Genomic DNA, 27,784 nt, shown 5'->3' on the forward strand with positions numbered 1-27,784 from the left:
GAAGGGCCTGTTCTGTGCTGTACTGTTCTATGTTCTATGTTCTATGAAAGCTATTGCATACGTTGGACAAGCCTATCACTGTACGTTTGATGAGTGATTTGATTACATATACAGCCTGAGAGAGGAAAAAACAATTCATTGTGACAACCCTAAGAGAATTTGAGAGCCTCAAATACATAGACATTGTGTTACAACATACAAAATCCAGGAACAAGAGCAATAGAAGTGAGGGTTGTAATAATAATAATTCTGGGAGATCCTTCTATCATACACACCCATGCAGGTGTGTGTATGCATTTCTGATAGTGAGCATGTCCATCTGTTAGGATATCTCTTTTCCAGTTGGCAATTTTAACTGCCCAGTGAAGTATGCCAAAGTAAATGCAATTAAGACTACAGCTAAATATGAAAGGAGGAAAGTCCACGGATGAATGTGTGTATTTGAGCCTCCGTTCCTAACGTTATTGTACAGTTGTGGGTTTAATCTCATCTATCAGATCTTTTAACTCTTTTGTGCTTTGTATTGTGGTTTCGGCTCTCATTTACTGCATTTGGACTTGGTCCAACTTCTCTGGGAGAAGCTTTATATTTGTGTCATATTTTCAAAATATTTCCCAAGAGATTAACTTAATTTGTCACTAGCATTTATGAATGTCACTTGCCTTTAATAGATGTTGGTTCTGTTAGGCCTATCTGTGTGGGAATGTGAGGTTTAGTACTAAAAGTGGTATCAATGACATAACAGGTTGAATCCCCACATTGGTGCTTCTTGATTGAAGTGGTGACACAGTATTTACCCCCTTCCCCACCCCGTATGAGACTCTCTTGATGTCAGTCCTCACACTCCTATAGCCTCCAAAGTGTAGTTCAAATCAATACTTGTTTTAAACCATACATGGCATGTTCATTAGAACATACACACTATAGACATAGGACGGTGTAGTCCATTTGTTTGTGTTCATTTTTATTGTCCCTATCAGTGTGCCCCTTGTTTTTATAGAATATGAAAGAGTACCATGATACCCCATCCACATTTCTTTCTTTATAATGCCCATATTTTTGACTCCAAAAGTTCTCAACTCCACTGTATTGCGAGGAATGATTGGGATTCCGAGCACCAAGCCTCTGATCTCGCCGAGAGTGCCATTGCAGCTGTCTTTGAACCACTCCTTGGTTAACTGCCTTAGTTGGAAGCAATGTTGACATACCTTTTTCCTTGGACCAGATGTTCCAGCTGTTTATCACTGATCCAGGATGGGACTTTCACTGGCTAGCTTGTGTGAGGTCTTCCCTCAGTTGTTCAACCAGCCAGTTTCCATAGACGCTAAACAAGTCAGATTTTGTCACCTGCATGACCTTTGAATATGATCACTAGGTGGTGGCTAGCCCAGTTCTTGTCAATTATCCTGTTGTTTCCTCTATGTTCTTGTTTAATTCCTCCAAGGTTTGTTTGAATTATTGGGTCAAGATCCTGAGTCTTTTGTCTATATTGGCTAAATCAAAGATAATAACTTTGACACTCCTGCCACGTATGCTGGAGCTAGATCATTAAGGAGTTCCCTACTTTTGCTCATTAGTTACGGGGTGAGGTTTGCCCTCATATTCTCATGTCCCTCATCCCATTGTCATGCAAGTTAAATATGAGTATGGTCTTCAGTGCGGAAGGGCACACCATTTCTGTGCTGGATCCTGTAGCTGTGATATATCTATTGTTATTGGCATGAAGTTGTGGTGGATATTGTCGAACAAAATTTTGTCTGTGGGTTTAATCACCAGTCCGTTACGTGGACCTGGGAGGCTTGTGAGCCAGATTGGGGAAAGGACCTTTACTGCTGGCCTTGGGTCTGTTTTTAATTTAATATTTTAGAAATGCTCCTGGGTGGCGCCTCCTACGGCATCTTTGGCATAACTCCAATCCTTTGGCCGGGCTGTGTGCTAGGCATTTCACTTCCATGCACCTGTTTTCAAAAGCTTCCACCAACCATCTGTGATTCCTACACTCATGTAACAAAGTGTGGAACTCCCATTGGGTTTTCTGTACACTATATAAGTTGATTATCAGACCCAAAATTACCCAATTGCAAAGGGTGAACCCAAAGGATCTTATCCATATACACTGCAGCATCAAGTGGGGTTGTCCCATAGGTATCCTGGATACCTTGGTTTCCTATTAGCCTATGCAACAATGTTATGTAAAGCAACAATACTTAATCATGCAGAAATAAAAGGCTTCGAGTAGACTTCATTCTTGCCTTGGAGTGTTTTCTCCATCATGCTTCCTAAAAGAGATCAAGAGTAGTTGCTGTCAGTATTACTGTTCAACACCTGACTCATATTTTAAGTAACATTACTCAATTGTCAAATTGTCATTAATTCCTGTCACAGCCTCCTCTTATCAACATAAATGACAGATGATGTTGGGGTTCAGTGAATAGTGACAGTTGAGTTGGGGTTGTGGGTGGGTCCATTGTGCCAGGGCCCAGTCAGTCTGCATTTTCATCGGAGATAGTCATTAGTGTAGAGGTAGGGCAGTTGTCTTCCTTTGATGTATTCTTTTAATCTGTTTTGTATTTTGTGCCTGTGTTGCCTCTAGAAGAGGAGACCAATGTGTAGATCAAAAAGAAGTTGGCATTGGACTCTTTATCAATGGTGGTGTACAAGGACGGATCCACAGTCGCGGCCTAGGGGTTGGACTGATACCTACTGGTATCGTCCAATTCTCAGCTTGTATCAGACTCCACTTCCCACATAGGGTGTGAAAGTTGGAGTTATTTTGAGGAATATAGGGCTTCATTTGGTTTATGTGGTGCTACAAAAGTTTATATCCCTAGGAGTTAACTTTATCCACGATGGTGTGGGGTTCTGAAAGCCTGGGGGCTCGGAAGGAGTCAGGCTGACAGACTTGGAGCATAACCTGTTGCCCTACCTTGGGGGTCTTTGCTGTTGAAATAAGCCTGACTCTGTTTATGTTTTGTCCCATTTTATTGCTGCAACTATTCATCAGCTTTTATGTTTTCAAGCACTGTGGGGGTAGTAAATTCATGGGTGTGTGTGTCTATTTTGTGTTCTGATAGTTCCAAGCCTAGTAGAGGCTTGATGCCGCTTGTGTTACCTTGTGATCAGGAGCTGTAATAAACCCTGTGGACCTTGAAACAGAGTTCCTTACAGTCATGAGGCCAAGGGGTAGTACAATATCCCATGTAGTGCTGCTCCTTTGCTCAGTTTTTCTAAGTAGGCCTTTAAGGGTTCAATTAATGAGCTCAATGATACCTCTGGATTTGCGATGGTAGAGATATGAAACATTTGGTTGATGCTGAAGAGCATCGTAAGTTTTTGCATGACTTGTCTGGTGAAGTGGATGCCCTGTTCAGATTCAGCATCACGGTGAAGGCCCCACCTTATGAAAACCTGTTGCACTAAGATCTTAGCCATGATCTTTGCCATGCTTGTGCATGTGGAGAGCACTTCAATCCATTTGGTAAAGGTATCAGTGATAACCAGAACATATTTGAATACCCTTGGATAGGTAGGTAGAGGTCCTGTGTAGTCAAGCTGAAGATTGGTACATGGGCCAACCTTCAGCTAATTACATGCCTTAAGATGCTCTTGTTAATGTATTGGTATGGTTTGTTCTGTACACATATGAATCTTTAATACTTTCCTTGGTGTATCGACCTTTTTGATGTCCATGGATGTCATGATATTGATAAATTATTTGATTGTGGTCATGAAGTCATACTACATTGAGACTATCTTTTAAGCCCAGGCCATTGTTGTTTGAAATTTTACTTTCCCAATTGTTCTAGCTGCCTGGGTGTAGTTCAAATCTGGGTCAGAAATCAGCTTGTTTAAGATCCTCAATGTTTATCTGTTTGACTGTGATGGCCATGGTTAGCTTTGGTTCAGGGATTGGTGGCTGCAAGGGTTGCCCTTGTTACTCCCCCTGCTTGGCCAGTGCATCTACTTCCATGTTTCTGGCTGGTGAGGTTTTATGATGGGCTTTTACAACATGATAATTCTGCCCTTGAGTTTGCTAGTAAATGTATTTTAACAGAGGTGCAGATGAAAGGGTCTTTCTGTCTGCAGAGACAAAGCCCTGCTTTTCCTTGAGTGGGAGGTCATCTGTGAGGCTGGTGCAGATGTACATGCTGGCAAAATGGATATCTTGCTGTGGCCAGAACTGTTCCTGATTGGTGGCTTGTGCACTCATGTGGCTGGGGAGCTCTAATGTTATTTCCATTCCCTGTGATCCTCAACATAAAAGCCATAACCTGTTTTCTGATCGCATTTTTGACCATAGAGGACCATCCTTCCCAAATGGCCAATCGGGGTTGCTAGTAGCAATAACTTGGTACTGGTGTGCACCACCGCAGTAGTTGAGGTCTGTTTAAAAAGTTGAGTACTCTGATGGTTGTTAACATTAATATTCCTTCTTTGGACTGTAAGGGTCCACCTTGCCATGCAGTTCTGGATCACCATGTCATTTTTGATTCTACCCTCTAATAGTAATTGGATAGGGGTATGTTTTGAGTCTGGTGTTTAAACCAACAGCGTATGAGAAGCCTAGAAACCCACAATCGTGTTTGTGCTGGGTGAAGGCGTGTGTGTGTGTGTCTCATCATAATATTCTGAGTCTCTATATTGCCGGTCAACCCTGAGAGTTTTATCCATAATTCACCAAAGGTGCAAATTTTATATTGGCAATGTACAACGGAGATATCTGTGGAGTAGTTGTCAGAGCTGACCATTTGCCAGACACACTGATTACGAATGTCAAAGGAAAGGACATATTTGTGCATAATCCCTACGATGTGCTCCAGATCTGGTATTAGGGGGGAGTCAGATAACTCGGTGCTGGAAGATCAAATTTCCCCACCTGAAGGATGCTGGGTATGTCTCACTTCCCAGTTGTACATGGCTGGTGAAACTGCTAAAGGTGTGCCACACTACGTCTGATTTTGTTTAAGGCTGTCAGGGATTGCTGGTGTCCCAGAAGAATTCAAAGGGCCTATTGTTAATTCTAGTTACCAGGGGTCTCCCATGCAGTCCCATGTAGTGTCACTCACCCAGACTGGCGCAGCTGCACACCACAATATAGTCTCATTGTGCATCAAAAAAATGTTGTGGTTTCTACCCAAGCTATGTGGGCTCATTATGCTGGATCCTCTAAGGGCATTTGCTCTACCTGATGCTGCTAGGATGATAACGTGGGTGTTGAGCCATCTTACCAGTCTTCCAGGATTTGAATCTTAGATGTTCGACAGTCCCAAACGAAATGGCTGGTTCAGCACAATCACAGTATGTATTCAGTTTGGGAGCTGTTGGTGGGAATTCCCATAACCTGGGGGCAGGGAACTCATCTGAAGGACATTGTTCCTTCATCTCCTAGATTCAAATTTAGCCCCCCACCCCAATCCCATCCATCCAGGCTGGAGGTCAGCTGAACTACACTTGTGCGGACTGTTTTCTTTATCTGTCCTGTTCCTTGACTTCCTTTTCCCAGACCCTTACTAAGAGTCACAGCTTGTGTTATGGTCGACCTCAGTTAGGTTAAATTCCTCACACACCAATGGTAATCCCCAGAATGATGTTGATAGGGGATTCACGTAATGCCTTTAAACGTCAAGGAGCAATGGTTAGAGTCTCCATTATTAGAGAAGACCATTGTGTGGAACTGTAGCAATCATATGGCTGCTAAACCCCAAGTAGATTGTTAACTTGGCTAAACAGCAAGGAATGCTGGAAATGGGATACATTGGCCAAGTAATGCTCGGCAAATTGAAAACCGATTAAACTAGACACAATACAAACACAGCAGGTACAAATGAGGTTAGCATTGTATAAAAGGTCACATCTCATCAACAGTTCAATCAAACAAAGGAGAAATGCAATTTTCAACCAGAAGCCCGACAGAAAGGCACCCAATCTCTGCTGCACAAAGAAACAAACATTAGTGAGCCATTCAAACAGTTGTCAATGTTTCAAACACTACACCAATCTCCCTGATTGGCCAGAAAACCATCAAAATATGTATCAAAACAGGGCTTACCTGCAGATCAATCTCTTTTACTTTCTGGCAATGAAGAAGCAACGACTGGTGTGGCAAAGGCAAAGACTGACTGATCGCCAGAGTGAAAGAGAACAATGACTTTGTGAACCAGACTAAAGTTACACGAGACTCTGGGAAGTATTGTAATGACTAAGAGATTTGGGCAGGATTAGGAACAGCATTGTCAGTATTAAAGTCTTAGCATTAGTATTAAAGATCAAAATTAGTATGTAACTTGTTCCTTAATAAAGTTATAACAGTTTGCATTGGTAACAACTTGTATTTTGTTTTGATAGCAAGATGGTGGAGATAACAGATTAGGTAGTGTTCGGGCTCCTGACTGCCCACTCCCTTTCAGCTGACCAGACACATCCTTGCTTTTTTAAATTAATTGCTAATATTTCTTACATTCACCCTTTTGAATCTACTTTGTCTTTTCTTCTTTCTGCTGCTGAGGTGAGGCAGTTTCAACAGGCCCCCGGTCTACAGTTGGACAGCTCTCCAATCCTTGGCAGATGGATAGGACCCAGTCCCTTGGAATTTGGAGAAGTCTTCAATTGCAATTGTGGCAGCCCCCATCCTCAGCAGTTGGGCAGGCCCTGAACTTTGGCAGTGGCCGGTTTGTGAAACCAGAAGGCTGTGGAATGAGCAAAAAATGATACTTGTTTTAAAAAAATCTCATTTTCTTAATATATTATTTATGTAATTGTATGGCGCTGTTTTTGTGGTGACTTTTCCACATTTTATTGTATTTTCACAAATACAAATAACAAATTTCTCACTATCCATTTATCCATTTGTGATTTGACCGTTCTGGTGTTTTGGGATACCTGGGTTAGTTCATTTATAACCTATTGGTGGAAATGCCTGATGGGTTCTAAAGGGCTCAAACGACCTTTGTTATCTCTTGGTGTTCTTGGATAAGAGTGACTACTGGATCCTCTGAACGCAAACCACTAACTTAGCTTGGTGTCCTGAATGTTCAGCCTGAGTCAGTTGTTAAGAGAGCAGGTACTCAGTGCCAAAGACAGGATTTAAGTGACTGAATGAGACATCAGGACCAAACAATTTTGGACAATAAACTAGGTGTTCTGGAAATTGAACAGCAAAGCACAAGTTGGACAGGGATAGTGGGATATAATGGACCTCTGAAGAAGTCAGCCTAGAGGCGCACAGGCTTTTACCTCTTGCGTGAGGACTCCAAAGACATTGGCATCTGTTGAGCCCTTACATACCTCCCTACCCCAAAAAGTAATTAAATTGGGTAAGGCATCTCTGTGTCAATATTTGGAAGATGCACTCAAACGATATCTGTTTAAAAAATGGTCCAAGTGGGTAGAATTCTGTAGCAAGAGTTGATAAAGTGTGGCACTGGAAAAAGGACAGCAGGTCAGGCCGCATCTGTGAAGCAAGAGAATCAACGATTCCTGCATAACCCTTCATCAGACATTTAGCAGTACTGATGAAGGGTTATGCCTGCAATGTTGATTCTGTTGCTTCTCAGATGCTGCCTGACCTGCTGTGCTTTTTCAAGCACCACGCTTTATCGGCTCTGACTTCTCCAGCATCTCCGGTCTTCACTATCTCCTAGCATTCTGTAGTAAGCCAAACTGCCTCAGGGCCAAAGGTTCCATACCACAGGACCTATGGATAGAAACACACAGAGAATTGGGGAAGATAGTTGCTAAAGTAATCATGGCAATAGCGATAGCATCTCAGCCCACATCCCATGAAAAACTAAAACTTTGTGGTTACATCGAACATTGATTGAACTATAGCGTTCATGAAAATCATCAGAAGAATACTAGAACATTGAAATGTAAGAAGGAGGAAAGAACTTTTTGATCTCCAAAGGAAAAAGAAATGGGATTGAAGACCCTTTGATCTGATTCCTTACAGTTTTAAAAGAAATGCTGCATTTAGTGGATGCATTGTTTGTAATCTTCAAAAAGTCTTTAGAATTTGGAAATCACTCAACAATTTAGTAAACTTGTAGAATGGTCAGGGATCAGATTAGGGCCTCAAATCTATATTAATGACCTTGAAAGGACAGACCATTCTAACAAAATTTGCTGATGATGCAAAGATAGATAAGAAAGCAAATTCATAGGAGGATATGAGTGAGCGGGCAAAAACTTAGCAGGTGGAAGGTAATATGGGGAAAAAATTTATACAATGTGGCAAGAGGAATAAAAAAGTATTAAAGTGGAGAGATCTTGCAAAATACTGCCAGATGGAGGCACCTGGATGTTCTTGTACTTAAATCACAAAAGATTAGCTCATATAGGAATACAAGTTGAATGTGAGCCTTTTATGAGTGTAAAAGTAGGAAATTCTATCTCTGCCTTCATTGGACATTAGTGAGACTACGAATCGATCCTCTGAACAGTTTTGGTTGTCTTTCTCATGTAATGTACTTGCATGTTTCAGAAAAGATTCATCAGGCTGATACATAGCATGAAGGAGTTGTCTCATAAGGAAATGTTGAGCAACATGTGCCTATACTCATTGGATTTTAAACGATTGCGAGGTGATATTACTGTAACAGGATATTCCAAGTAGGCTTGACAGGAAAGATGTTGAGGGCAATCTAGAAATAAAGGGGCATAGTTTGATAAAAGGGGATCTCCTATTTAAGACAGATTTTTCTGAGGCAACTTCTTCTAGAGGGTTGTTAGTGTTCAGAATTATCTGCCCCAGTGAACAGTCATTGAATATATTTAAGGCTGAGTTATATTTTTGATTGACATGGACGTTGAGAATTATGGGTGGCAGGAGGGAGCTAAGGCCACATTCAGACTAGCTATGATTTTATTAGGGTGTAGCACGTTCAAAAGGTCAAATGGCCTGCTGCTACTCCTATTTCTTTCTTTTCCTAAATCCCTTACTATCTTTCCTGAATGTAACTGCATGTTGTGAACAGACTGGTTTAATCTCAGATAGCTGAACTCTATGTTTGGAGTTTCTGTTCCTACCACTACCAAAACAGCTCTTTCCAAACTTTCAAATGAATACCTAATGTGATTTTGACAATGGTAAACCTTTCCTCTCCATCCTTCTTAACCAATCTCCAGCTTTGCTACTGTTAACTGCCCCATTCTCCTGTAACTCCTTTCCACTGTCATATAGTTATGCTGGACTGCTATTATTCAAGTCCATTGTTATTTATCAAATTATATCCAGAGTGTCACTTTCAATGACTTTTTGTTCCAGCTAGTCCCCCACTACTTTGGTCCCCCAAGAAATAAATGCTGGTTCCTTCCTATTTCTCACCTCAAAGCTACACCTTCAGCAGCATCACCTGAAGACGTGGCAGTGGATTTCAAATGTACAATGAAGCCGTCCAATTTTACTTCTTGATTTGTTCACTGTTGCCAAATTATCAGATGACTTCTGCAACACCCAGTACTAGTTCAGCAGAAATTTCTTCCAATTAATTATTGAGAAACTAAATTAAATTTTTTTGACAACACTCCATATTGTTTCATGAATAGTGACTGTATTCCTTAGCCTGCAGCTATCTGAGGTTAAATCAGTCTGTCCACAACATTGGAGTTATATTTGAATCTGAGATGAGCTACTGACATCCTAATTGTGGTGTTATGATCACTGTAGGGAAATGATATACCAAAAATCTCATCATTTATTGGACGAACCTCAAATGATTAACAGAAAAATTGTTATTTGAATAAAATGTTAAATTCACTTTAAATGGTGGATACACCAAAGATGCACCTTTTCATGCAACAGGCACTTGCAACACTCCCTGCAGACAATGTGCTGTTCTTTATGCAGACAGGGTAGATCAGGAGTTCTATTAGACAAGATTTTTCACCTCAAACTTTCATGGTGACCATTTTCAGCAAGACAATTTAGTGTCGCTGCCTTTCTGTCTCAAGATATTTTCTGTGTGTATGCATTTCTTTACTGGCCAACTGTTCCCTTGAGTCAGCCTAACTACTTTACAATAGTAACATCTTTTCTGTTTTAGACCAATCACATCTTTTCCTCAACAACTTCCTGTTGGTAATGCTTCCAGGTGAAAGGTTGCCAGTTGACATTGACCAATATTTCTTCTTCAAGAAAGTTGATTTTACAACTGTTACAAAATCTTACAAGTCATTTTTATTCCACAGGCATTTTAAAAGGTTGAAAACTTTCTTTATTGTACTGCTTTGCAGTGCCATCTTGAGGACTTACTGGTCAGAGTTTTGAGTGTTGACATCATGTTGCAGCTGTACAGGACATAGGTTAGGCCACTTTTGAAATATTGCGTGTAATTCTGCTGTCCTTCCTATCGGAAGGATGTTGTAAACTTGAAAGGGTTCAGAAAAGATTTACAAGGATGTTGCCAGGGTGAGAGGATTTGAGCTATAGGGAGAAGCTGAATAGGCTTGGGCAGTTTTCCCTGGAGCGTCGGAGGCTGAGAAGTGACCTTATAGAAGTTTATAAAATCATGAGGGGCATGGATAGGTAAATAGACAATATATTTTCCTGGGCCAGGGGAGTCCAGAATGAGAGTGCATAGGTTTAGGATAAGAGGGGAAAGACATAAAAGGGACCTAAGGGGGAATTTTTTCACACAGAGGGTGGTGCGTTTATGGAATGAGCTGCAAGAGAAAGTGGTGGAGGCTGGTACAATTATGGCATTTAAAAGACACTTGGATGGGTATATGCACAAGAAGAAGGATTTAGAGGGTGTGGGCCACATGCTGGCAAATGGAACTAGATTAGATTAGGATATCTGGTCAGCATGGACAAGTTGGACTGAAGAGTCTGTTTCTGTGCCATACAGCTTTTGACTGTATGACTTCTTTCATCCCATCTCAGTAACATCACTTGATATCATCTACAGCATATCTCATCTGCTGAAACCATCACACATGTCTTTGTTATCTGCCACCTCATCCAGTCCTCATCCACCCCACCACTGTCAACTAGTCTCCCACATTCTACCCTCCATTAGCTTGAGGTCATCCAGTACTTTGCCTATCATACCTTAACTTATTACAACTTCCATTCTGCTAGCACCCTGTGCTTAGGGTTTATATTGGTTCCAGGTCAAGTGAAATCTTGAGTTTAAGATTCTCATCCTTGTATTCAAATATATCCACAACTACATTTTCCTATATTGTAATCTTTGTGATTTCCACCGCCCATTTGTGTTCCTCTAATTTAGTCTCTTCATCACACCACCACCGTTGGTGGCCGTACCTTCGGTTCCTTTTGCCCCAAGATCTGGAATTCCCTTTGTATATCTCTTCAGCCCTGTATCTCTCATTCCTCCATTATGGCACTCTTAAAATCTAGATCTCTTACCAAGCTTTTGGTCATAGAAACGTACAGTTCAGAAGAGGTCCTTTGGCCATCAAGTCTGCCATTCATTGAGTACTCACTTGTCTTTTTGAGTCCTATGTCAGGAGTGGGGGAAGTCATTTGACCCAATATTTCTTTTGTGACTTAGAGTAATATTTTGTTTTATGATGCTCCTATGAAGTGTCGTGTGACATTTCGTTATGATAAAGATGCAGTATAAGTTATTATTTGTTTGTGTATGTGGCTTTGTGTTTTGCTCAGCCCTATCGTATAGTGTCACTCCTTTACATGACTTGCATGGGTACCCACATGTTTTAAAAAATTCTCAAGGTCAAGGACCAGGCTCGCAGGAAAGTAGTCTGACACAGAACAAACAGCCAAGAGGCGAGTCTGCTAGAATATAAGTGTTTTATTCCCCGCAGCGTCGCCACAACCAGTCTCGTACTTACAACGGGTCTGGTTTATACTCACTCTACGTGTTACCGGAACTGGGAGCCGTCAGTTCTCGTAGAGCGGTTGCCAACAACCCACGCTCGGCGGTTAAACGCAACCCCGGAGCAGACTCTACCGAACTGGAGACTTTTCCAGCTGATATACTCTTTTCCAGATATAAACATTCATGTGAACAGCAGAGCAAGGCTAAAAAACACATTCCATTCTGGTTACATACAGATAAGAAGATTCACACGGGAAGGTGTATAATAAGATTCACACGGGACTAAGCGACACCTTCCATTTTCGGTTAGATTCACACATGTATTGGGACACAATTTTAACCCTTTCACCACATTCCACTGCTTGGCCCAATACATGTGTTGCATAATGATTCACACATGTATTGGGACATAATTTTACACCACACCACACTATTTGTAACTTGATATGGTAGACAATTTTCTTATCTGTGGATTTGGTGTCTTCTGAAGGAAACATTATGTGACTGGGAGAACATACTCTTCTTCAGATGCTGGAGAAAATGAGGACTGCAGATGCTGGAGATCAGAGTTGAGAGTTTGGTGCTGGAAATGCACAGTATGTCAGGCAGCATCCGAGGAGCAGGAGAATCGATGTTTCGGGCATAAGCCCTTCATCAGGAAGTCCTGATGAAGGGCTTATGCCCAAAATGTCGATTCTGCTGCTCCTCGGATGCTGCCTGACATACTGTGCATTTCCAGCACCACACTCTCAATACTGTTCTTCAGATGTTGCCAAGAGGATCCTTTAATGTTAACAAAACAGACAGTGAAGATGTTTGTCACTGCCTCATTGAAACAATGCGCACTTTGACAATATGGAGTTCCCACTGTAGTGACATGTCAACCTAGACTAGACAAATAAATTGGGATTGTTGAACGGGGTTTCTAGCCACAATTGTCTAACTCCTGAAATACCCAAAATAAGTATAATAATATGGCTGTTTTAAAATGCACCTCATCACACTAATAAACTAAAAGGCTTATTGATATTTTAGATTCCAAACTGTCGTGAGTTTTGAGATACGCATCAAATATAAACCCAATGAAGCTACAATCATAGAATAATACAGTGCAGAAAGAAACCTCTTGGCCCATTGTGTCTGCTAAAACAAAAGCTTTTTACTTTTCTGGTTTGTGATTGTGAACTGAAGTGGCAAAAAATCGGTTTAAGAAATCAAAGATTGCTGAAAGGATGATTATACTTTTTTAAAAATAAGTTGCCAACACTCATTGTAAGTGCCATTTACACTGCTGTTTAATCAAGCAGCAGGGAAGGCAAGAGTCAGAGGTGTGTACAAAGATTTGTCAAGGGTGGCTAATTGGTCTGTGGAATGGAGTCCAATTTTCAGTGACAACAGCCTTTTGCTGGCCAAGAACTATGTGATTAGCTCCCAAAGTAGATGAACAACTTGTGGGTGTGACTGTTTGGTCAGAAGGCTTTGGACCTCTGAAAAGGAAGGTACTGGTCATTTCTCTGCAGTGACAAAATGCAGTTTGTGCCTGAAGAAAACCTGGGTCTAAAACAAGTAAATTGGCGAATTTTTGTCTTGACTCTGGGCATACTGGAACTTGATTTCCAGCATGCTGTCCAGGTGAGGTATAACTGTACTGCCTCTTTAGTTGAGCCATTTAATTAATCCTACTCTCCTGCTCTTTCTCAATCATCCTGTAATTTTTCCTCTGAGAAATGAGCACTTGTAAATTCATCTAAATTGTGATATGTAAGAAGCTTATAAAACCTTAGATGCACTTTGTATCATTTAGAATTGGTTGTTATTCTATCTCAGAAATCTTGTTGTGAAAGTAAAGAATGCTAAAAATCTAACTGAAATATGAATCCAGACTCAAAATGCACATGATCTTTAGCTGGAATTGAAGCTGATGGTGGTGGATCTCAGCGATGGACCTGGAGTTCATCTTGGAAAACTAGCCTCAGAGTTTTATGGCACTTCAGAGACTTACTTTGCACTTAATATTTCAGTATTTTAAATTTAGAGGGAACATAATTTTTTTTGATTATTTGCTGTCATTCAGATCTACTCAGAATCTGTTAATATCACTGCCTTTCGATTTTTTTTTTAATGCAAAATATGGCTGTTGCAGAGTAAATTGTATCACAATTACAAAGTTTAAACATTTTTAATCAATATATTCAGACATGTTATGCCTCACCTCTTAAAGCAGGCGGGTCTTGAACCCAGGCTCCTGACCCAAAGGTAGAAAAATGACCACTGCATCATTTACTATGGTGCACTTACCCTAGCTATTGTCAATTTATTTATTTACGTTCTCAATGCCATTGGAATTACTTTTGTTTAAATATCTTTGTTTGCTGCACAAAGGAGTAAATTAATAAATATAATCAGTTAACATTGGTGCAACCAATTTAGATCTTCAGCTTTTGAAAGTTAACTATAATCACAGATTTAAAAATCACCTGATTGTCAATCACCTGATGAAGGAGCATCGCTCTGAAAGCTAGTGTACTTCCAATTAAACCTGTTGGACTATAACTTGGTGTTGTGTGATTTTTAACTTTGTACACTCCAGTCCAACACTGGCATCTCCAAATCATGACTACAGTCACAGAAACTGTCATGTGGGTGATTCTGAGCAGTTCTCTGCATTGTAAAGGTAAATTATAACATAAAAATTTAAGTTCCTCTTTTATATGTGAAATTGGTGCTTTCCTGAGGGGACACTGCAGCAAAATAAAATGATGTCATGACTGTGGTGTGTTGGGCTTTTATAGCATTTTTACACTAACTGGTTTAAAAGACTGAAAACACTCATGCACAGTAAGGTTCCTTTGACAGCTGGTGAAGAAAAAAAATCTGTCTTCTTTCAGAACACTCATGATCTACAGACTACGCTGAATATCCTCAACATAATTAATGAACTGGTTTCAGTGGGTAAGTTTGAAGAGAATTTTTTTTATTTAGATGCAGTTTCTCCTGCCCCTGATTTAACGTTTAGTTAAGATTTTGAAAGTTTGGAGGGTAGGGAGGAAAATTTAAAAATAATTGCTAGAATAAATCTTCAAACATTTGTGAACTGTACTTCTTTCCTATTACTGTAATAATTGCAGAGGAAGATACCACTGGATCTTTCCATTAATGATTACTTCAAGCAACATTGTTAAGTACAATGTCTGCCAGCCAAACAAATGTAGTTAATTGTATTTTTGATGCGTTTGAAGAACTTGAATAATTAAAACTTGTGCATAAGATATAGATATTTAAATTGGTTGTGTAGTTTGCACTTTTTTTGTTGCATTTGGTAGCAAAATGGTTTGAAAAAAGGTTGGAAAGAGCTTTTTGATTGTTGTGAGTTCTTTGCTTTAATGGCTATTGCTTCATCATAGAATCATAGAATCCTTACAGTGTGGAAACAGGCCCAACAGGTCCACACCAACCCTCGAAAAGAGTAACCCACCCAGACCCATTCCCCTACCCTATTACTCTACATTTACCCCTGACTAATGCAAGTAACCTACACATCCCTGAACACTATGGGCAATTTAGCATGGCCAATTCACCTGAACTGCACATCTTTGGATTGTGAGAGGAAACCAGAGGATCCGGTGGAAAAACACACAGACACTGGGAGAATGTGCAAACTCCCCACAGATAGCCGCCCGAGGCAGGAATTGAACCCAGGTCCCTGGTGCTATGATGCAGCAGTGCTAACTACTGAGCCACCGTGCCACCCCATAGATGATGCTTGCATTGCACAAATGACTGACTGTCTACAGTTTTTACCATGCTTACATCTCAGAATCGACATGACAGAATAACAAAAACAGAGGCTGTAGAATATACAAAACATACATATAAGTATATTGAAAGATTACTGAAGTATCAATCCTTTTTACTTGGCGTTGTAGGATAATCGACACATTGAATTGGATTGATATATCAAAATTGATAGTGATATATCAAAGAATATTTAAAAGCTTTGACTTTTTTTGATTGACAGTTAGCATTTCAGCATAAATGAAATGTTTTTAATATGGTACCAATTATATTGCCTTTATACATTGGAGTAACTAAATGAAGTAATGCTGATTTTAGTTCCGTTCTTGGTCCACCTAATTTAATCACACTCTTCATGGTTTGATAAAATTGACAATTTTCTATAGATTTATTCTTCTAAAACTTAAAGATTATTGTTAGGTCAGAAATGTTCAACTATTACACTCTCTCATTTATGTGGAAATGAATCTGATGTAGTGAAAAGTGCTTCAGGAGTATAACTTGATTTGGTCGGTTCTTTGGAAACCAAATGTCATCATAATGGCACAAGGGGTATCCTCTTCCCGGTTTATGATCGAGCTAAGTACTTATGCTGTTATGTCAGTTGTTTTTGAGAAGGTCACAACTTGACTCCTCAATTCTTTCATTGGCAAGAGGCATTTTTCATTAAGCATTTTCAGTCTACAGGTTAGAGTCGATTAGTGCTAATGATTTAAACATGATTATTTAAATAGGCTTGTCTGGGTTTCTATGTTTATTTTTCAGGTTCCTTCAGAGCCTTAAGTTTTAGTAGCATGCAATGATCCTCCAGAGGGTCATGTCCCAGATTGTCCTTTTCAGGACAAGCCAACAAAGGTACAACTATGTGATCTAGGTTGTACCATAATGCTGGTAACCAAAGTGATGCTGCTTAGGTACCCAAGTGACCAGTAAAATAGAGCAGTAAATAAAGAAGATATTTAAGCTTTATATATAGTTCACCCTGTTCAGAGATGCTGTTACACACCTCTGGAGCAGGTTGGACTTTTATCCTGGGCCTCCTGGTATGGGGATAGGGACACTACTACTATACCACAAGAACCCTCAAAATCAGTGTTGCCACTTGTTCATCAGAACAATTTGGTAACAGTGTGATTTCAGCCAATACCTCCAAAGAGACTGAACCTTAATCCAGCGCCCTCGACTGCTCGGCCACACTAACGGAGATCAAATTCCACCCTGAGCCCCTGTCCCAAGGACATGAGCCTGACCCTCTAGGTTACTGATAACATTACCACTGTGTCATCACCAACACATACTTCACATTCAGACAGTAAACCTTGTTGATCCAAGCAAAATATGATCTTGGATTGAAACAGTCAAAGGATCCCTATGATCTCATCACTTTGATTTGAACTGTGAGCCCTGAGAAAGTAACAGCACAAAAGGGAGGAGAAGCACCGTGATCGAATGGTGATTCTGAACAGAATAAGAAAGAATTTGCATATCAGACAATACCCATGAATGTCTGTGTAAAACAAAGATAAGGTGAGAACGTGGACATTGAACTGTGGGCATTATAACATGCATGCTGTAATCTGCTTAAAACTTGAAGGTAACAAAGACAAATTGCTGGAGAAAACAGACTCTTCTTTTTCTCCACAGATGCTGTTAAATCTGCTGAGTTCCCCAGCAATTTCTGTTTTTGTGTCAAATTTCCAGCATCCACAGTTGTTTGTTCTATTAAAGCCTGAAGATGTTTTGTAACCTAGATTAGAGTGGTGCTGGAAAAGCACAGCAGTTCAGGCAGCGTCCGAGGAGCAGTAAAATCGACGTTTCGGGCAAAAGCCCTTCATCAGGAATACAGGCAGAGAGCCTGAAGGGTGGAGAGATAAGTGAGAGGAGGGTGGGAGTGGGGAGAAAGTAGCATATAGTACAATAGGTGAGTGGGGGAGGGGATGAAGGTGATAGGTCAGGGGGAGGGAGGGTGGAAAAGAAGATAGGCAGTTAGGACAAGTCATGGGGACAGTGCTGAGCTGGAAGTTTGGAACTAGGGTGAGGTGGGAGAAGGGGAAATGAGGAAACTGTTGAAGTCCACATTGATGCCCTGGGGTTGAAGTGTTCTGAGGCGGAAGATGAGGCATTCTTCCTCCAGGCGTCTGGTGGTGAGGGAGCGGCGGTGAAGGAGGCCCAGGACCTCCATATCCTTGGCAGAATGGGAGGGGGAGTTGAAATGTTGGGCCACAGGGCGGTGTGGTTGATTGGTGCGGGTGTCCCGGAGATGTTCCCTAAAGCGCTCTGCTAGGAGGCGTCCAGTCTCCCCAATGTAAAGGAGACCACCTCGGGAGCAACGGATACAATAAATGATATTAGTGGATGTGCAGGTAAAACTTTGGATGTGGAAGGCTCCTTGAGGGCCTTGGATGGAGGTGAGGGAGGAGGTGTGGGTGCAGGTTTTGCAATTCCTGCGGTGGCAGGGGAAGGTGCCAGGATGGGAGGGTGGGTTGTAGGGGGGCGTGGACCTGACCAGCATCTGCAGTAATTGTTTTTACCCTGTTTTGTAACCTATCAGAGTGAGCTTTACACTTTGCCGTGTTAAGGCTTCTACTCTGTACGTATGAAATAAATGGTTGTAACAGGATTGCCTGATTTCTTTCATCAATTTGTCAAGTTGACCCACATCAGATATAAAATAAATGCTATGGATCTAGGAATAGAATAGAATATCCTTTATTGTCACATGTACTCCATGGAAGAATGAAGAGCTTTTACAATGGCTGCCTCTTAAGGCGCCAACTTAGGAACAAGTATCTGTGTACAATTCTTGGTTACAACAGAGGAAAAAAGTAATTTAAAAAAATTAGAAAAAAATAAGTTAGGAAGAAGATGCTGATCAAGTCGTGGTGAAAGAAGAGATAGTTCACATACTGAAATAAAGCAAAGGACTGTGTATGCTGCAACTTGAAACAAATAAAAACTGAAATTGCTGGAGAAGCTCAGCGTGTCTGGCAGCATTGTGGAGAGAAATCAGAGTTAACATATTGGGTTTTATTGACCCTTCAGAACAGTTTCAAATTTTGTTTAGTTCGGATACTGAATGGGTTAAAAAATGAAAAGGAGGTATTAGAATGGCTGACTTCGCTTAAAGTAGATCAGTCACAAGGGTGGTTCATCAAAGCTAATCAGAGGTCTGGGAGGCAAATGAGTCCTTGCAGCCATCTGTCGATTGTTCAGGGTGGGACCTGTTGCATTAGTGGGGGATCACTGCCAGAAGAGGGAAAATGTCAAGGCTGGGGAGTGCATTTGAACAGTTGGGAATAGGAACAGTGATGTGGGGAATTTCCATGTGAATGGGGGCAGTGGAGGACATGGTGGGCTGCAGGGCTTGGTGTTAGGGGTGGTGAACACCAGTGTGGCCAGAGTGGACATTATTAAGGTGGAATGCTGGAGGCAGGGAAGATAATTATAGATGTGGTGAACCATCGCCTGTTTTACAAAGACTTGAGCAGCATTTTCCTCCTTGGTTCAGATAGATGCAAAATATTTATTTAGTATCTGATATTGGTAAAGTTGACAAATTGTTAAGAGGACTGAGGAAATCAGCTGCAGGTGTGGATAGGTAGAAGTAGCCTGTCAGGGGTAGTAAAAGGGGACATAGAGGCTCTGGAGTGTTACTGAGCAACCAGACTGAGCCTGATCCTGATCCTGATGGTATTCACTGTAGGCTGCAGTCAGTGCTGTACTTTCTATTCTCTAGATGTAAAATGCCACTAATGGTACATCAATACTACAGTTCTCTACAGTCCAGGATGGATGGAGTCAGCATCTGTTTTCTGGATAAAAGTGTGGGATCCTTGTTTGCTGAACACTAGGACGTTTAAGAGGCAAATTCAAGTATCTACTGGGCTTTGCAAACAGCTGTGTTCAATTTGCAATCATTTCTTTGCCAATTTGGATTGCAGATCAAGTGAGCATGTAAAAGGTGATTTGCACCATGCCATTGGTACTTGCAAATTGAACATGGGTATCTCATCAATGTTGAAGTTAGCTGCAGTGATTTTTTTTTAAAAAAAGCCCAGTCTCGACCAAAGGTGAACCATTATCTATGCAACTTTGAAAGCTGTTTTAGAACTGCACGCTATCTATTCAGTATCTATCATGGAAGTGTAATGATGGTCCACACCAAATGCATTGCAAAATTGACTTCTTGTTGTTGGTGTGGGTTAGGAAGGGCTGTATCATTCCCTTTTTGTAGACATTAATTGGTTACTCAGCTGGTGTGGCACCTTCACCAAGTTAGTGCGCATGTTGAATGATGGGGACCTGTTTAGGATCTCTCAGTCATGTAGGCGAAAGTGAGGACTGCAGATGCTGGAGATCAGAGTCAAGATTAGAGTGGTGCTGGAAAAGCACAGCAGGTCAGGCAGCATCCAAGGAGCAGAAAAATTGATGTTTTGGGCAGGAGCCCGTCACCATTCCTACTTTACCAGCACCACTGTAATCCTATCTGTCAGTCATGTACCCACAAATGCATCAAGCCAGTGACCAAGGCCATCTGTTCAAGATCTCACAAGTTCATTTTGATCCTCCAGGACAAGGTCAGTGCTTTAGCCCAGGCTGTAGGATTCAGGAACATAGCTGGGTTCTTTTAGGTGCAGGGTGCCTTTGACTGCCCACATGACACCAAGAGGGCCATATCACAAAACTCAGAATTCATCAACAGGTAGGGATTCCAATTGATTGATGTTCAGGTGATCTATGTAACCACTTCCTCGAGGTCTGTGCCAAAACTCTGGCAGATGCAAAGACTCCTACATCTTGAGCACTCTTATGTACTTGGTGCATTTTAGGTGCCTTACAAGGCTGGTTACTGGGGGTTGAGGGCTACCCACTGTGACCATGTGCCATGGTACTATAGAATATCCCTTGACTGATGCAGAACACAAATAGAATGGTACCCTTGCCCCCCTCATCCAGGGCTGTGGTGGATCAAAGGATGATGGCATGGTGGCCTAATAATTAGCACTGTTGCATCACAACCCTAGGGACCCAGGTTTGATTCCAGCCTTGGGCGACTGTCTGTGTGGAGTTTGCACATTCTCCCTGTGTCTGCGTGGCTTTCCTCCAGGTGTCTCGCTTTCCTCCCACAGTCCAAAGATGTGCAGATGAGGTGAATTGGTCATACTAAATTGCCCATAAATTCCGGATGTGTAGGTTAGGTGCATTTTTCAGGGAAAATGTCAAGTAATTGGGGTAGGGGAATGGGTCTGGGTGGACTTGTTGGGCCAAGTGGCCTGTTTCCACATTGTAGGGATTTTATCCTGTGATTCTGATGAGAATCCCTACAGTGTAGAAACAAGCCAACAAGTCCACACTGACCCTCCGAAGTGTATCCCATCCAGACCCATTCCCTTACCCGATTACTGTACGTTTCCCCTGACTGATGAGAATCTCTACAGTATGGAAACAGGCCATAAAGGCCTGCTAAAGCTGCGGTTCTGCTGCTTGGACCAGGGGTCCCCTGTAGAGTCTAGATAGAGTGTTGTGCATCATCCTAGTGTGCTGTGTAATTGCAGTAGGCAATGAGCCAGCATGCTTCATGATGAGAAACTAAGCAATAAGAGCCCTCCTGAGGAGGAGGACAAAGACAGTGGGAAACTCTCCTTGTTCATGATTGAGCTTAGCTGCAATAGATGCTCCAAGCCAGACAGAACCTTGTGTCACTCAGTTCTTTTGAATAAGAGCTAAATGTAGCAGATATCATGGACTCTAAAATAGTCTAAAATTGGCCATGATGCTGAAATCTGGTTTGCATTGTTGTGGGTACTGAAGTCTCTACTAGGTTTATTTGTGTTGGCTTTTATGTAAATCCATAAAAGCTAATGTTTGGAATTATCAGATTGTTTTCTTGAGTGATGTTCCCCTGATGGACAATGGGAAGATGCAGGTCTCCAGTGAGTTTTGGGGAACTGGTATTGCTGACTTAGTGTTTGGAGGAATGTAACTAGGACATGGAAAATGTGTGGTGTAATGGTTAAACAGCAACTGGATTGAAAGAATGGGGTTATATATGCGAGACAGTGTTAACATGCTGGATATATGCTGTGGTTGCTGTGTTTTGATGTTGCCAGTGAAGGGCAATGCTGAATTGTCAATGCTTGTCCGGGTGCATGATGGCCTTTCAAAGTTGGCATGGATGCAGGGGATGCCAATGTTTTGGATATTTTCTGAGTGACAAGTTGTTATGGGAGTGGTGCATGGCAAAAGGAGGCCAGAATTAGCTATGATAGACACATAGGGGCAAGGTAGGAAATTAATGAGGTGAATTTGGTGAGACAAGTGAGAACAAAATAGTCTTGCTTGGCCACACTGTGGAAATCCATTCAAAAGGCTTGACACATCTGGACTTAGCCAGGAAAATGTAAGATTCAGCCCTATGTTCCTACCTTACAGAGAAGAAGCCCACAAGGTGTAAGCTGTAGTTATTTATATCTGTTGCATAAGTACCTCAAGGTAACTTCTTATTCCAGTTAGTTGGATATCCAAGTTCATAACAAGCCCCAATTTTTGCATGTTTACCAAGACCCTACTATACAGATATGACTGCATTACACAACATTGCCATGTTTTTGGCAGATTTGAGCTGATCTCCAGTTTCAAGCTCCATTATAGTACACTGCTCATTTGAGTGTTATTCTAAGAAAATTTATTTCATTTAGATCACTGTTTTCTTTCACAAAATGTAAATTCTGTTTACTATTTGTAAATTGTAAATGTTCTGGAGTGCTAGATAATTGGATAATTGAAGTGAATATTGTTGTATTGTTGATGAACATTTAACTTATTGGTGACAAAAATCAGAATTAAACCTCCAAGATGCTTATTTCTAGAATACTCCATATTTTAAATATTATAGTGATATATTAGGCCTCTTGTGATTTCTGTGCAATATTATTGGCAATTTTCATTCTGTGGAAAGGAATTTTTAAACAATCTAGACCAATGATTCAAGAACCAGTTTCACTTGGTACACAAAAAGACATTGCCACAGTGGTATATTTGCAAATATGTTGAATTATACAAAATGAAAACAAACTCTGATTTTTCTTCTAGGAGGAGGACGCAGGTGTGGTGTTTTGGTTTCCAAAGGAGGAAGCCAGATTCTACTTCAGTTGCTGTTTAGTGCCAGTAAAGATTCTCCTCCAAATGAAGAAGTTATGATACAGTTGCATTCTATTCTTGCGAAGATTGGACCAAAAGGTGATCTGTTCTTTTTACATTAAATTATATGTGAAGATACCCAAGCATAGGTAATTTTCCATGAACACTCCAGGGGTTCCCTGCTCTCTGACACATACTGGATTAGGTTATTGTTCTGCCTAAATCCATTTACAATACCCATATGCCACTATTTTAAAATCGCACCTTACATTTCACTGTGACATTAGATATTTGATGCTACTATTACAGAACTTGCTTGGCAGAATAATATTTTGGCTGCATGTTCATTGGTTGTTAGACAACTGAAAGTGTGTTAATGGTTCACTGATGTGCTGAAATGGATGGTATTATTTAGGTTCATTCTGCAGTCTGATGTAATTTGAAACCTGGGAACTGGTTCCAAGTCATGTTTTCTGCAGAACATTGCACCTCAGAAGTGTGAAATTAAGCTGATGCATTAATCAGCTCTGCTGAATTCATGTACCACTCTGTTTAACAATAATAGAATAAAACCATGAGGGGCATGGATGGGGTAAATAGACAAGGTCTTTTCCCCGGGGTGGGGGAGTCCAAAACTAAACAGCATAGGTTTAAGGTGAGAGGGGAAAGATTTAAAAGGGACCTAAGGGGCAACTTCTTCACGTAGTTGGTAGTGCATGTATGGAATGAGCTGCCAGAGGAAGTGGTGGAGGCTTGTACAATTGCAACATTTAAAAGGCATATGGATGAGTTATGAATAGGAAGGATTTAAAGGAATATGGACCAAATGCTCGCAAATGTGGCTAGATTTATTTAGGATTTCTGATTGGCATGGACAAGTTGGATCAAAAGGTCCATTTCCATAAGACATAGGAGTGGAAGTGAGGCCCATCGAGTCCAGTCTGCCATTCAATCATGGCTGATGGGCATTTCAACTCCACTTACCTGCACTCTCCTTGTAGCCCTTAATTTCTTGTGAGATCAAGAATTTATCAATCTCCACCTTGAAGACATTTAATGTCCTGGCCTCCACTGTGCTCCGTGGCAATGAACTCTACAGGCCCACCTCTCTCTGGCTGAAGAAATTTCTCCTCATTTGTATTCTAGATTGACCCCCTCTAATTCTAAGGCTGTGCCCACGGGTCCTCGTCTCCCTGCCTAAAGGAAACAACTCCCCAGCGTCCACCCTTTCTAAGCCATGCATTATCTTCTAAGTTTCTATTAGATCTCCTCTCAACCTTCTAAACTCTAATGAATACAATGACAGGACCCTCAGCCATTCATTTCCGTGCTGTATATCTCTGACTCTATGCCTTAGCATCAGAAAATATTTTCCAAACCACAATTGCCTATGGTTTTAGTTCCATTTGGTTCATACTGTGCCATGTAGCTGTATTTAATTTGACACCATTGCCAAACCTTCATGGCTTCTCTTCAATTTGGTTTGGTAGCTGCAGGATAAAATCTTGTCTTCATCCAATAGCCATTAATCTAGTAAAACCATAAACAATTTTATTCAATTGATTTTAACAGAATGTAATCAGGCTCAGCTGGACAACAAATGGTTAAGATAAACATTTACCCCTGTGTTCTTGGTAAAGGAATGGTGGTAACTTGGAAGTCATGGATGAAATTCACACCATAACAAGTTGTTAAATTGTATACAAATATTCTGTACCAAATAAACCTCTTTGTGAGCTTGCACCAGAACGAATGACCATGAAAGCTGCCCGACTGTCAGGAAAAGCCAACTTATTTACTAGGTCTTTTCAGGAAAAGAATCTATCAAATCTACTCAGTGTGAAAGCAGCACAAATCTTAAAAAATGCTACATGAAATGAAAGTAATTGTATTTATCTAGCACTTTGCACATTTTCAGCATGATTTAGTGTTGAATGAATTGGTTGTATTGGTTGTAATCATTGTTCGTATATAAGCAAATGGAGTAGCTAATTTGCTCATAGCATGATTGCACAAACAGCAATAAGCAAATGACCAGTTTATCCATTTCAGAGGCCAGGGCATAAAGGCAGCTCTTCTGCTTTTTGAATAATGCTAGGCTGAACTGGCAGGCTTTAGTTTAATGAGAAGCATCACATTTGCAGCACTACTCCTTCCAAACATCACAAGTTTAATTTTTCATTCCTGAGAACTGAGTTCTAATAATACTGCCAAGCTGACATGCAGTTAAATTGACTCTTAATGCACTCTGAAATGGCAAGCTAGCAGAAAGGAAGATTGCAAGGAAGACTCTTTAGCACAAATGATTGTGACTACTGAGTACAGTCTCTCCAAATTGTAAAATCTTTGTCTAAATACTTGACACTTGTGGAAACCTGATATTAATAAAATCTGAAATAATGTCTGGAACTGCCAGCTGGAGGACTGGTAGGGGATCTGTTTGCCTCTTTAAGGAAAGGCCTGAATGACAAACCAGCCAGGCGATGGTGAAGCCACTGGTAGGCCTTCCTTTGGAATCAAGACACTGAGGGTAGAGCTTTTGCTCACTGAGTGCTGCCGATCAATCAGAGGCCAGCAGTTCTTGTGCTCAGCAGTGCCAAACAAAAGAGGCCATGGCTTCTGGAGGAAGAACAGTTGCAAGAGTTAAGGTATCACAAAGCTGTCTAGGCCAGGAGTAAGCAATGTTGGGATGTGGGAGGAGAGAGTGGCTGGGGCCACCCGCAAAGACAAGATGGATTTTAGCTGACCACTCCTATCCCCAATCAGAACCATCATTGAATCCCTTTGATGGAAGGGCCATGTTTAACACTTATCAAACTGTAGTAGATATAAATCTTGGCTTCGGTACTGTGTCAGTGATTTATATGCAGGCTAAGATTTCTTGTGTCACCTGTTTATGCCCTGCAAGGTTATCCCTTCACTTCTCCACGTGCCCTAAGGTTGCCAACTCTCTGTTCAACATAAAAGCTAAGTACTGCAGATACTGGAAATCTAAAGTGAAACATAATTTGCTGGAAAGGTTCGTCTGGTCCAGGAGCATCTGAGGAGAGAAAAATATTTTGTGTACAATGTGACTTCTTCAGAGTTTCTCAAGCACTTTCTGTTTTTATTTCAGTTCAACATAGGTGTCTATGGTATTGTGAGTGTAGCAACTGCTCATTGGAACTCTCCTTATTCTGATAATTTTTAACTGTGGAATCTCTGAAACTCTTTCTCTCTCCTTAGCTCCTATAACAGAAATTTAATTCACCGATAATAGAGTTCGTCAGTTAACAAGAAAGAATCTTCTTCAGTACCAAAGAAGAGTCACATTGGACTTGAAATATAAACTTTCTCTCTTGAGATCTGCCAGATCTGCTGAGTTACCCCAGCACTTTGCTTTTTATTTCAGATTTCCAGCATCCATTAATACTTTGCTTTCACCCTGTGGTTGACTTTTTAATGTTTTTTTTCCTCTAATAGTCATCTCCCAGGCATTCGGGTTCCATGATTGTTTACTGGAGCATAGCGTTTCTGTTCCCAGAAATCAAACGCTTGTTTTTAAAGTGACTCCATCTCACAAAAAATATTTTATCATAGAAATTCTAATGGGCCATCACAAAATGTATTCCCTGTTTCATGAAGCTGATAAAATTTTAATCATGCATTTCAGTTCTAATTATTCAACATATTTTCCGAAGAATTTGCAAACAATCATTAAAATACAAATCGTATGTTGAATTTCTTATATTCAGGTCAGCATGTCTATAGCACAGTTTAATAATTCAGTGAAATATGATGTCGTAGAAAATTTAATATTGATTTTGCAATTTGAATCACTTTCAATTATGTCATCTTTATACATGATGTCAGTGGATGATATGGTCTGCTTATTGATATCATAAATTATGTGTGCAAATAGCAGGATTAAAGGAGATTAACAAATAAGACATAATTGAATTAACATGTATTGCCAGGCCTTATATGACTTAGCTTTTGAAAGTGACTAGTAGTTGAACAAAAAAGAACTCGAAGGCCTTATGTTCACTCCTTATTATGTTCTATATCTTGGTTGATTGGATTTATATTTGTCCTTATCATATCTTGATTAGCAAAGAAAGATTAGTTAGGATTCTTACTGCTTCCTGATATCCAGTGACTTTTGCTATGTTTATACTGAAGATGGGCAAGGTTTGTGTAATGATTTGTAGCACAGGTACTAGTTATTGTGGTTGTGGGTATGTTCGCCAAGCTGGAAGTTAATTTGCTGACATTTCATCCCCCATCTAGGTAACATCTTCAGTCCTTTGGAGCCTCCTGTGAAGTGCTGCTGTGCTGTGTCTTCTGGAATTTATTTCGTTCCATTTCTGCTGCTTCTGGTTACCGGTTCCAGTTGTTCGTTGTACTGGCCGGTATATTTGGTCTAGGTCAATGTGCTGATGATGGAGTGTGTGGCTGAGTGCCATGCTTCTAGAAACCTTCTGGCTGTCCTGTATTTAGCTTGTCATATGATCGTTCTGTGGCACTCGTCATCTGTGTGTATGGCTACTAGGGACAGCCGGGTCGTGACATTTAGTGGCTAGTTGGCGTTTGTGGATGCGGACTGCTAATTATCTGCCTGTTTGCCCTATATAGTGTTTTGTGCAGTCTTTGCATGGAATCCTGTAAATTATGTTAGTCTTGCACATGATGATATAAGGTTTTTTTCTCCTGGTGAGTTGTTGTCTGAGTGTGGCTGTCGGTTCATTGGTTGTCATGAAGCCGAGTGGTCGGAGAACTCTGGCTAGTGAGTTAGGTCATGGCATGTCCAAGTCGCGTTGTTTGTCTGTTAGGCATCTGCGGATGAAGTTGCGGAGATATCTGTTCTTGGCGAATACTCCGTAGAGGTCGTCTTCTTCCCTTTGTAGGTTGGGAGTGCTGCAGTGTGTTGTAGCCCTTTTTAGCAGGGTCCTAATGCAGTTTCTCTTGTGTATGTTTGGGTAGTTGCTGTTGTAATTCAGGACCTGGTCGGTGTATGTGGCTTTTTTGTACACTTTCGTGGCACACTCAGTTTTGTGTTCTTTGTACCA

At 40.9% G+C, this 27,784-nt stretch overlaps 1 protein-coding gene across 6 annotated transcripts in view; it reads left to right on the top strand.

Moving 5' to 3' along the window:
- Positions 1-27,784, top strand: part of agtpbp1 (ATP/GTP binding carboxypeptidase 1) — a 330,136-nt gene that overhangs the window by 129,352 nt on the left and 173,000 nt on the right. For 5 of the 6 annotated variants that reach the window (XM_043713129.2, XM_043713120.2, XM_087997543.1 and 2 more), the window contains 2 exons: positions 14,690-14,753; positions 22,689-22,835. In XM_043713129.2, coding sequence (XP_043569064.1) covers positions 14,690-14,753; positions 22,689-22,835 — 211 coding nt within the window. The remainder of the gene's footprint in view (positions 1-14,689; positions 14,754-22,688; positions 22,836-27,784) is intronic. The other variant, XM_087997547.1, reaches the window with a different exon arrangement.

Source organism: Chiloscyllium plagiosum, unplaced genomic scaffold, assembly GCF_037043375.1.
Source record: "Chiloscyllium plagiosum isolate Xiang-an unplaced genomic scaffold, Cpla_swu_hap1 HiC_scaffold_2, whole genome shotgun sequence".
NCBI lineage: Eukaryota > Metazoa > Chordata > Chondrichthyes > Orectolobiformes > Hemiscylliidae > Chiloscyllium > Chiloscyllium plagiosum.